Source organism: Xiphophorus hellerii, chromosome 12 (assembly GCF_003331165.1).
Source record: "Xiphophorus hellerii strain 12219 chromosome 12, Xiphophorus_hellerii-4.1, whole genome shotgun sequence".
Lineage (NCBI taxonomy): Eukaryota > Metazoa > Chordata > Actinopteri > Cyprinodontiformes > Poeciliidae > Xiphophorus > Xiphophorus hellerii.
The window spans coordinates 21,714,614-21,726,516 of NC_045683.1; the positions used below are offsets into that span (position 1 = coordinate 21,714,614).

General features: G+C 39.7%; 1 protein-coding gene across 2 annotated transcripts; it reads left to right on the forward strand.

The window, feature by feature from the left end:
• Positions 1–219: 219 nt before the first annotated feature.
• LOC116729505 (dynamin-1-like protein) lies at positions 220–11,829 on the forward strand. 2 transcript variants are annotated; one of them, XM_032578118.1, is made up of 18 exons: positions 220–372; positions 829–955; positions 1,463–1,604; positions 1,874–1,912; positions 2,095–2,141; positions 2,240–2,311; positions 4,117–4,203; positions 4,331–4,493; positions 4,906–5,026; positions 5,500–5,838; positions 7,836–7,956; positions 8,035–8,190; positions 8,274–8,363; positions 8,861–8,959; positions 9,152–9,268; positions 9,359–9,468; positions 9,617–9,776; positions 9,887–11,829. In XM_032578118.1, the coding sequence occupies exons 2-18, from the start codon at positions 854–856 to the stop codon at positions 9,941–9,943; spliced, it is 2,022 nt and encodes a 673-aa protein (XP_032434009.1). In that variant the 5' UTR covers positions 220–372; positions 829–853; the 3' UTR covers positions 9,944–11,829. The 2 variants fall into 2 exon arrangements, with proteins under 2 accessions (XP_032434009.1, XP_032434010.1); XM_032578119.1 differs by lacking the exon at positions 1,874–1,912.
• Positions 11,830–11,903: the final 74 nt, after the last annotated feature.

Consider the following 11,903-nt stretch of genomic DNA (forward strand, 5'->3'; position numbering starts at 1 on the left):
GAAGAGGTCATAATAGGGGACAACTATGTGGAATAATTTTTATTTTCAAAAACATTTATAAATGTTAGATACTTTTTTTAAAATTAAAAAATGTTTAGAGAAGGATTTCAAAAGATGGTACGTAGCGGTTGAATTTTCTTCCAACCAATCCCACGTCAGGAGAACTCGTGATGTCAGTTTTCTGACCAATCATATTTATGAATAGTTCTATGGTACCGCCTCTGACGTTGAGGGACAGTTTGTTCATTTCACTGCTGATTGTGGATGTCGGTCCGAAGAAAAATGTTTCTTTTTTGACACTCGGCTCTTTATATTAAGCATGAGAACCCGACAAGTTGGATAAATAAAGAATATTTTTTAAACTACAGGAAGGTAAGCGGTAACAACGGCTGTTTTGACGGCTAAACTAGCATTAGCAAATCGCTCATCACACACTTCCTGCCTTTAGCCAGCTGGGGTTAGCGTAATATCGACTCCTTCGGCCAGTGTTGCGACCATTTGTTGCAGTGTAATAATACCGAGGGTACGTTATGCTACCTACAACATGTAGTCCGATTTTATATTTGTAAATCAAGGCTTAGGTTGTGTGTAACGTGAGAGGATTGCTGTCGGTTTGGGATTGGGGCGTTTCTCCCCCATCATCAGGACCACTTCTTCCTGGAGCGAAGCAAACCGTTCCTTTCACTTTATTCAAAATGTATTTTGTAATTTTGTATTGATGGCAAAATACAGCTTTTGCTGTAGATATAGATTATAAAAATCACAGACATTTGCACTTATGATACAGGTGAACTTTCTATTATTTCTAACATGGTTTTCTCAAATTAGGAAGAGTTCCCAGTCCTTTTGAAGGATGGAGACTCTGATTCCCACTATCAACCGGCTGCAGGAGGTCTTCCTGACCGTGGGGGCAGAAATCATACAGCTTCCTCAAATAGTTGTGGTTGGATCTCAGGTTAGTCAATAAAATGGGTAATCAGAAACTAAAGTGTCCTTTTCAGTTTATTCTGCAGGGCAGGTAGCTGGAGAAAAAACAACCTTGGACTCTAAAGTGCATTTGAGAAGTTTTGATTCATCTTGAATTTCTCACAAGTCTGTGTGTATTATTGGAATTTAAAATGGTAGACCGATTGATTGAACAGGGTTCTGTGGCTTGTTCATAGCTATGGATCTTGTTTTATATGCTAACTCTACTACAGACCTGTCCAGAACTTTATTCCTAGCCTTTCTAGTGAACAAACAGCATGAAAAAGACAAAGGAGTCTTTGTCTTTTTCATGCTGTTTGTTCACTAATGTCCCCCCCCCCAAAAAGTTTGAGGCCTTTACAGAACAGCTATTTTTATCCTGAGATTAATACACGGGTAAATTGTACTTTTTAGTTCCAAAGGCAAGGAGTTACACATTAATTTAGGAGTATCAGTGTATGTGGATGTATTTACACTCATTTTTTCCCTACAACAGAGCAGTGGGAAAAGCTCAGTGTTGGAGAGCCTGGTTGGACGAGATTTCTTGCCTCGAGGATCAGGAATAGTCACAAGACGTCCCCTTGTCTTGCAGCTGGTTAATGTCCCTCCTCTGAAGGAAAGACTAAAATCTGAGAATGGTACCTAAGCATTAATCTTCCTTATTTTATGTCAGTAAAATTGTTTTCAGTTTAAATGCCTGAACTGAACTACCGTAATAGCCTGAAGCTATTAGCTTGAAGAGATACGGCTGACATTTCTGTGAAGTTATGGAGACGGCTTAAACTTGCTTATGTGTGCTTCTTTCTTTAACGTATTGTTTGAACTTCTGCTTATATCGTGTGCGTCTTCAGTTTCACTTTTCTAACATAAAGCCTTTTTTTCCTCTTCTTCTTCACCACTTTTTTAGGAAATGGGATTAAGCAAAATGCTCAAAACAGCTACCCAGGTCTCTGTATATTTAATCTGCATGGGCTTGTCTGTATTCAGCTTCATTCAATGTTTTATTACATCTTTCACTCATTGTGCAGTATTCAACTCAAACAGCGCATTGGTGTTATTTTTTTAAATATTTTTACCTACGCTTTGTCTTATTTGCATTCTGTTAAAAGAACCTCATTTTTTGTTCAGGGATTAAAGCTGAAGAGTGGGGTACTTTCTTGCACTCCAAGAATCAGGTATGCTTTTCTTTGCAGTCAGGTAAGCGTTTCCTTGGTTGTGTGTCATAAGTTAAGTTAAACGCATAACACATGTTTTTCTGGCATACATTTCGCAGATCTTTACAGATTTTCAGGAAATCCGTAAGGAGATTGAATCAGAGACAAACCGAGGCACGGGTGATAATAAGGTATAAAGATTTCTTGAAATTGGATCAGAAAGTAATATTTGCTTTTTGGGGCCTGCCATGCAAAGCAATGGCAGGAACCTATTACTATTGTCGGAGAAAGTGTTTCTTTCTTCTTCTTTATTTTTCTTCCGTAACCATTAATGCGGCTCGTACTGCTGGGTGCACACCTACAAATGAGGTATCAAAACGTGCAGAAAATTCACGCCATTCCAGCTATTACTTTTGGTGGGATTTGGGCTTAACGTGGCGACATAATTCGCAAAAAACTACGAAAAAAACCCCATTATAAGTCAATGGGAAAAATCCTGGAAATACCCTATTTTTGAGGATTTTCTGTGTCGTCACAAATTCACCTAGAAATGCCATTCAAATTTCATTTTGTAGATACGTCTGTGATCTCTTCGAAAGTGAAGACGGCTCGTCGGTACCAGTTACGGTTTGTCCACAATTTGCCTCTAAGCGACCCAAAGTTTCTCATTTTTGCTCAAATTAGAGTGAGAGCCGATCTCGGTTCAGATCTGGGCACAACATTTCTTTCTCTCATCACTGTAAATGCTCTGAGTGAGGTACAGATATGAATCTCGGGACTATCGCAGAAGACACATAGGCCTGTCATACGCTCCAAACGCTTTTCGAATATGTATTACGGTTCCCGAACAAGAAGGATTTGTTTCCAATGCTTTTTTTCAGTAAAACGTGTTTGCTCAAACACACTTGTGTGTTTGAGAGCTCAGAGCTCAGAGCTCACACCTGCTGAGACCATTATTTACCATAGCAACGGATCTCAAGAGGCTATTGGCTGCTGATTTGTACTACAAATACGCATCACTGTAGTTCTATATGACTTTTCATCCAAAGCACTGTTACACATGGTATTAGTTTGGCCCTTTGAAATGAAGCTTAACAAATATTTCAAAATAAAAGCCTTGAATATTTTTACATGACGTAATTGCTCTTTTTGGCTTTATTTGACTTTTTCATCCAAAGCACTCTTACACGTGGTATTAGTTCAGAACTTTAAAATGAAGCATACTGAAAATTTCAAAATAAAAGCCTTGAATATTTTTACATCATGTAATTGCTCTTTTTGGCTTTATTTGACTTTTTCATCCAAAGCACTGTTACACGTGGTATTAGTTTGGCCCTTTGAAATGAAGCATACTGAAAATTTCAAAATAAAAGCCTTGAATATTTTTACATGACGTAATTGCTCTTTGTGGCTTTATTTGACTTTTTCATCCGAAGCACTGTTACACGTGGTATTAGTTCGGAACTTTAAAATGAAGCATACTGACAATTTCAAAATAAAAGCCTTGAATATTTTTACATGACGTAATTGCTCTTTTTGGCTTTATTTGACTTTTTCATCCGAAGCACTCTTACACGTGGTATTAGTTCGGAACTTTAAAATGAAGCATACTGACAATTTCAAAATAAAAGCCTTGCATATTTTTACATCAGCTACTTGTGTTTTGAGCATTATATAACTATTTTAACCCAAGGACTATTACGCATGGGATTAGTTTGGCCCTTTGAAATGAAGTTTAACAAAACTTCCAAAATAAAAGCCTTGACAACATTTTAAATCGTACCGAACGGTGCACGTCCGCCTCGCTTAACGTTCTTGCGGTTCTCCGCGTGCCACTGATCACATCGCGGCGTTCTTTAGCGTCGACGCCGATTTGTGGCGTGACGACTCCGGGCCCGAACCCCACGGCCGCGCCTTGGCAGGCCCCGGCTAAATTTCTTCCGAAATTTTCTAGTTCTGTTTTGTTATTGTTTGATACACATTCCTTGTTTTCCAGGGAATCAGTCCTGAAGCCATAAATCTGAAGATTTTTTCCCCCAATGTTCTTAATTTGACTCTGGTTGACTTACCAGGAATCACCAAGGTAAACTCAGCCGCCATTTGTTTTTCCTTAATAAAATGCCTATAGTGAAGTCAGAAACTCTCCTCAGTTTGTCTTGTGTGCTTTGAATATTTTAACATATGTCAACTCTCTATTGTGGCCACTCCAGGTTCCTGTTGGGGACCAACCTGAAGACATTGAAGCTCAAGTCCAAGAAATGATCCTGTCCTTCATCTCCAATCCAAACTCCCTTATTCTTGCAGTGTCCCCGGCTAACTCAGACTTGGCCACTTCCGATGCGCTGAAACTGGCTCGTGAGGTTGATCCAGATGGTAAGACATCTTGTTTTCTTTCTCATGGCTCATACTATCCACAAGTAATCAGGATTGAGTGCTTTTTAAATGATTAACTATGCAGGAAGATTTCAGTTTTTAAGGTGGTTAGTGTGTACAGTTGTTAACGTTCAGGCCTTCAGCAATTACTTTAAAAAGAAGCGTTGCCCTCAGTGCATTTAGAAGAGTTGATGGATCAGTAGATGTAGTGCATATATATGTCTTCTCAGAGGCTATTAGATTGTTCTTGGAATCTGTGCAGTGATTGGAAATCAGGCTATCTATCAGTTTAAATGTTCTATTTTATTATATACATTGCAGTCTTGATATGTTCTGTACTACTCTGCCTGTGAGCTGTGATATTGACTTCTGTTGTTTTTTTGTTTTTGTTTTTGTTTTTTTTATCTGTCAGGTCGTCGGACACTGCTTGTTGTTAGCAAACTGGACCTGATGGACGCTGGAACCGATGCTCTAGAAGTCCTTCTGGGTCGAGTCATTCCCATCCGGCTTGGGATTATCGGGGTGGTAAACAGGTTTGGAATTTAATTAATTTAAGTTTGATAGTGTTGTTTTGTTTTCATTCTCTCTAAAACCAGGAAGATAGAGCACATCACTACAGCAATGTAAAGCAAATGTAAAGTCTTTACATTTGCTCCCTGTAGCTCAGAGAATAGACATTAGAATACCTCTGTTGGCTTATAAATCACTGAATGGTTAAGTATCAAAATGCGTTAAAGATGTGTGATCTTTTGGTTATGAAGAAGCAGCATTCAGTTTCTATCATTCATTAATCTGGAACAGATTTCCAGAAAACTCCTGAAAATTGAGGGTTTTTTTACATCAAGACCTGCTTAGAGTGTGTTTGACTCATAATAACTTGAACATTGATCAATAAATTTGATGGATATTTGTTTGTTGATCTTTATGTTGGCATTTGACAAAATGTCAAATGTGCTACACAAATAAACTTGACTTAATCAGTGATGTCCCTCCTTACTCCTTCTAGGAGCCAGCATGACATCAACACCCAGAAGAGCCTGCAGGACTCGATGAAAGACGAACAGGCTTTCCTCCAGCGCCACTACCCCTCGCTCGCCTCGCGGGCCGGCTCACGCTATCTGGCCAAAACTCTCAGCAGGCTGCTCATGCACCACATCCGGGACTGCCTGCCAGACCTCAAAACCAGGGTGACGGTGCTGAGTTCCCAGTACCAAGCACAGCTCAACAGCTACGGTCAGCCGGTGGAGGATCACAGCGCCACTTTGCTGCAAATTGTCACCAAGTTTGCCAGTGATTATTGCAACACCATCGAGGGAACAGCCAGGCACATCCAAACGTCCGAGCTGTGAGTACCTCCTCTCTCTTTCAGCTTCCACACCGAAGAAAATGTTTTGATCAGAATCAAAACATGTGCGTGATTTTTACAGAATCGACTTTCTCGAGCTATTCTTGCAGTTAAAAAAATCAACAAAAAAAGTATGCGTTGAAGACTTACTTTTTAAAAATCATTTACATTAAACACGTTTTAAACCTTTTTTTATAATGTGCTTATTTTTATCTAAACACCACAGTTTTTAAAAAAGAAAATGTGCATATGGGGGTAACCTCAAGTTAGTATGTAATATTCTACATTCATGGTTCCCCGTTTAAAATTTTAACAAAATTTAATGTAGTTCAGTTGATGGGGCTAAGGTGTAACTAGCTGAGGTGTAACAGGAAATTGGATCGATGGCATTTGAGGAGAAGGCAGAGCTCGTTCATGAACCTGACCCACTGAAGAGTAGATTCAGTTCACTGGCTCTGTCCAGACCTATATCATTGTAATTCTCCTTCAGCTTGAAACCTGCTTTTCTTCTTGATCCCTGATCACATCTCTTACATTGTTTGCTGAAGCTTGCCCCTGGGCATTTACCCGAATACCTCCTTGCTTGTCTAATCTGGACTTTTGGTTGTTTTTGTGCACTTCTCAGTAATTTCGTGCCTCTCTTCCTGAAACCTCATTTTATCTTAAGCAGTTCCTTCACTGGTGATCCAGGGTTTGTTATTGTCGAGGCGCCTCACAGATCCGGTGGGGATAGTTTTTCCTACACAGACTTTTGACTTTAATAAACAAGCCATCTGTGTCAGTGGTGCATTTAAAATGTCAAGGAAAAGACTGGATTTGAGCATTGAAAACTCCAACAAGGAGAAAAATAGTATGCTTATAAAAACTCTGTTTTTTCACATTCAGACTAGCTGAATAACTAAATTAATAAAATAGTTGTCAAAATTATTCATGAGCTCTTGATGGGGTGAACATAACTATACAGACAAGGCGATTGCTGCACGATACAAGGGTTGAAAAAAAAAGGTTTAATTGTGAGTAGGCATTTATTGAAATAATCGTTAACTAATGTAATTGATTAATCATTAACTGGAGTAAACACATTAAAAAAAATGTCATTTGCTTAAAATAAACACATTCAGATCAGTGTAGACTGTACAATATACTGTGTATATATATATATATACGTATATATATACGTATATATATATATATATATATATATATATATATATATATATATATATATATATATATTGAATTTAAGATAAAAACACTTTTGTCTGAAAATATGTTTTACCCAAAACTCCTCAAGAGGCAGTTTTAGCTTCACATGGTTCTAGTACACTAAAGGAAAACTATATGATTGCATTTTAGGCAACACAATCTTTAGTTTGTGAATTAAATTAATTTTTTTATTTAAAAAATCAAGCTAATTATATGTTTATCCGCCTCTTTTCATGTATTTCTAGTGTTGCATTAAAAGTCCAAGATATTTAATGAAGTGAATGCAGAATTGTCAGAATAATCAGTTACTAAAAAAATAATTAATTGCAATGCTACATGATTCACATTTCCTGAATGTGAATCTTAATATAGGAGGCCTTTTTTATTTTTTAAGGAGAATGGTGTCAACTAAACTCTGCAAATATTAGAGCAGTACGAGATTAAATAAACAAGAAATGTATCAACATGAGAGCTTATTTTAACCACTCATTGATAAAATGATTGACATGCGTTAAAAGGAGAGGTTTTTAGCAGTTTTTGCAGAAGTTAGGAGGCCGGTCCCTGGATTGCGATCTTACGCCTTCAGAGTGCATCAGAGTGTAAACTGAAGAGTTTTAAGCTTCTTCTTTTGGGACTGTCCAGCTCTTCAGCTCTCTCACCAGCAGGCGATTAATGCACTTGAACGTGTCGAGAGCAAATATTGACCTTCATTTTTTGGGTTGACTGCATCTAATTTGGGCTCAATTATCACAGCTAACTCACACTCACAGCTGAACCCGTCTCCCCTGCAGCTGCGGTGGAGCTCGGATCTGTTACATATTCCACGAGACTTTCGGCCGCACCCTGCAGTCCATCGACCCACTGGGAGGACTGACCGATCTGGATATCCTCACCGCCATCCGCAACGCTACGGTGAGCGTCTGTGGCTGTTCATTCTTTTCGTTTCGGGGCGGAGAGCAGATAAATAATTGTACTGCTGTTACCCTGCAGGGTCCAAGACCTGCACTTTTTGTGCCCGAGGTGTCCTTCGAGTTGCTGGTAAAGAGGCAAATTAAGCGTCTGGAGGAGCCCAGCCTGCGCTGCGTCGAGCTGGTTCATGAAGAGCTGCAGAGGATCATCCAGCACTGCTCCTCCTTTAGCACTCAGGTTAGTCAAGAGAATGTTATCCACTTCAACTTTCATGCATCAGTGGTTTATTTAATTAGAGTGTGCCTCTGTGTGTATTAAAGGAGCTTCTACGATTTCCCAAACTGCATGATTCCATTGTGGAAGTTGTGACTGGATTATTGAGGAAGCGCTTGCCAATCACGAATGAGATGGTAATCCGCAGCTTCACTATTATAATTCTGGGTTAACTGCTGGCAACAAAAAGCTTTTTTTTTGGTTGAGATCAGTTTCCAGTTGTCTTTTTGACCTACCAATTCCAGGTTTCTTTCTCTAAGAACAATAAAACAGGAGGAGAAATCAGTAGGCTGCCAGTCTATGACCAAAGTTGTGGTTTTAAGTTGAAAATGCAAGTACAATATGCTTCTATTGGAACTATATGGAACTAAACATTTGTACCTAATTCATATCAGATTTTTTCTCTTGTTTGACCTTTATTTACATAGTTACATACTCATTGAGATCCAAGGTCTCATTTACAAAATATATTGCAAAAAATTATTCTGAATTCTCTGTATTTGATCTGCTGATCAGGAGGAAAATTGCCAGAATCTGATCTCAGTCTGATTGATTAGTGGACTTCTATTAATTATAGGAAACAACAAAATCTTACTGACATTTTGAGCCATTTTGTTCTGTTTTTGTGTGTCAGGTGCACAATTTAGTGGCCATAGAGCTCGCTTATATCAACACAAAGCATCCGGACTTTACAGATGCAGCGCAGGTCTCGGCATCCGTCAACAGTCAGCAGGTACAATTTGTTTGTTTGTGTCCTACAGCAAACCTTCACGTCTCTCACTCATCCTGACAAATCAAACAGCAGGCGCTGCGCTCGACGAAGCCGCAATCTGTATGTTTCACATCCAAGCGTTATACGATGTGAGATTCACACTCGGTGAAATTGCTTTTTTGCCCATTGCCTTTGTTGCATTCCTGCTCTCAGGCTGACGCCACTGATGGAGGGAAGCGGTGGAAGAACGAGAAGGTTAGTGAGGAGAGAACTCCAGCCGTGGGGTTTGGCAGTCCGAGTAAAAGCCAAGCCATTAACCTCCTTGACACGGTGAGTGATGGGATCATTAGAAGCACGAAACGTTTAGGATTTAATTGATCGCGCGCGGCATAAAGTTTCACGTCGCGTCCTATCTGCCAGGCAATGCCCGCATCCCGCAAACTGAGCGCGAAGGAGCAGCGGGACTGCGAGGTCATCCAGCGACTCATCAAGTGCTACTTCCTGATTGTTCGAAAAGGCATCCAAGACAGGTTCGATTTGACTGGGACACACCCAGAACGCCAGAGGGCTCCCACTGCCCCTCTGAGTCGGTCGCACCATTCAGCTGTTGTTGATTGTCACTCTCTAACTTTTGAAACTTTCTTGGCTCTGTGTGTGGGGGTGTGTGTGCGTGTGCAGCGTGCCCAAGACAGTGATGCATTTCCTGGTGAATCATGTGAAGGAGCATCTGCAGAGCGAGCTGGTGGGTCAGCTCTATAAGCAGCCGCTGCTGCAGGAGCTGCTCATCGAGTCACAGGAAACCGCGCAGCAGCGCACCGAGGTCGCTCAGATGCTCGAGGTAAAACTGAAGGATGCTGCTTTTGAATAAATAACAAACACCAAATACTTTTTTTTTAGGTCAGCAATTTAACCATCTTCTTTCGCCTGTTTTGTTTATTTTCCCCTCAGGCGCTTAAAAAAGCTAATACCATCATCTCAGAGATTCGGGAGACGCATCTGTGGTAGCCAGAAGAAATTGGGTTGCTTGATCAGCGGGTAGCTTTGAGTTTGAGTGTATGTGAGTTTACTGTAGACAGAGTCTGTGGAGCAGGAACACCTAAAGCACATTAAGATCAGCTTTTTTTCCCCCATTGGCTTTGTTGTTGAGCACACTGAGGCTGTGTTTAACTGTGAATGTTAGGTACAGAGGACCATTATTTATCCACTCAGGCCAAAAGTCTTCTTATTTAAGTAATACATGTGGAAAAACAGCCAGGAACAAAATCTGTTTTCTTTTGGATTGTTTTTTTTTTCTTGCTTCAGGACAACGTGTTTGTTTTAATTTAGAGGATTCTGCTATAATTGTGAAGGTATTGTAAATGATATGTGAATTATTTATGCTTCTATTTTGTTATCAAACGGTGTTAACCCTTTGCAGTTATCAGATGCTAAAGAAGTGTTAGATCCAGAACTCTTAACTTTTTATTTCAGCTTCAGTTTGTCCATCACACTGTTCCTGCAGATTAAAGTCCTTCTCAGAAAGCCAAAGAAAATGGTGGAGTAACCAAACGGTTTCCACAACTGTATGAAACATAGAATAATGCAGCACTGCTGTCCCTCCTCCACCTGTAGCTGTGCACTGCCATCAGCTGGCTGAAAGAAGGATATTAAACTTTTCCCTCATTTACAAAAAAGACAAATTCGGGTGGTTGGAAATATCTCTGGTTTTGCCAAATGCAGGCCCTGATGGTGTGTGAACTAAAACAGCTTCACCCAACATTGTTACTAATGTAACGCTGTTCTAAAGCTGCAGTAAGCAATCCATTAGCGACAGTAAGATATAAGACAATAAAACCAATTGGATTGTGCTGCACATTATAACTTTTATGTAAAAACTGTGATGCCATGAACCCATAGTCATATTTTCATGCCGGCCGTTTTCCCCTTTGCTCAGGAGAGCCGGTAGTAAATTCAAAAACCAACACAACATCGATCGTAACACTGCAACGCAACAGTGAAGACACACTGCAGTCAATTTCCTAAAAATGATTCTGTGAATAGATGTTGCTTTTTCAGCTCTGTAGCTCTGGTAAACATCAACATTTAATGCTGAGTCACATTTACATATCAGCTCATTTGTATTGTAGCAGCTTTTGTGTGTTGTCATTAAGGAAAGCTTTCCCACCATTCATTTCCATGTTTGGTTTAGATATAGAGAAGGAACATCACTTAGTGCTGATTACTGAAATGTCTGTCAAATGATGGAAATACAGAAGTAGAACTGTTTGACTTCATATCCAAATAGTGACTTTGTTACATTTTCCCAGATCAACTCCTAATTTCTTACCTGCACTCATGTTCTGTGGAAATGCCCTTAAAATGAATAACTCAGGACTCAGCTATTTTCCTGTATTTTTTTTCCTTTCACTGATGTAAACATGGACCCAACGTTACCCAGATCCGCCTCCATTCTGACCTTTTCTCTAAATATTTTAGAAGATGTTTCATCTGTTGCTTGTTCTCAAGTTTCATAGTAGTGTGCAATCCTCCTTAAGTTTAGATTTCTTAAAAAATGAGCAGGGCTCCTACTCGGTCTGGGAAAACATTCCTTATAATTTTTCAATCCATTCATCCTAAATGCGATGGGTACTACTGGGAATATGAGTTTTTATGTAACCATCAGACAGTAGCGCCATAGTCCTGTCCTAAAGTCACACCTTATGAAACCCCCCCGTTTACCTCCGCATGTATGTGCTCAGTGTGCATGTGCAGACGTGTGAATGAACGTGCGTTTTGTATTATTTAAATGTATATTGTATCGGCTGCTGCCTCCGAGTTCATGCCTGCCAATATTTGTGATACGTGTCTGTTGAAATGAAGTCCAAAAGGCTCATTAAACTTTAAACAATGGAGACTTTATGAGTTGTTTTTCTACATCAGATATGTTATAACTCTTATCACACACGTTTGTGGTCGTGTGCACCAC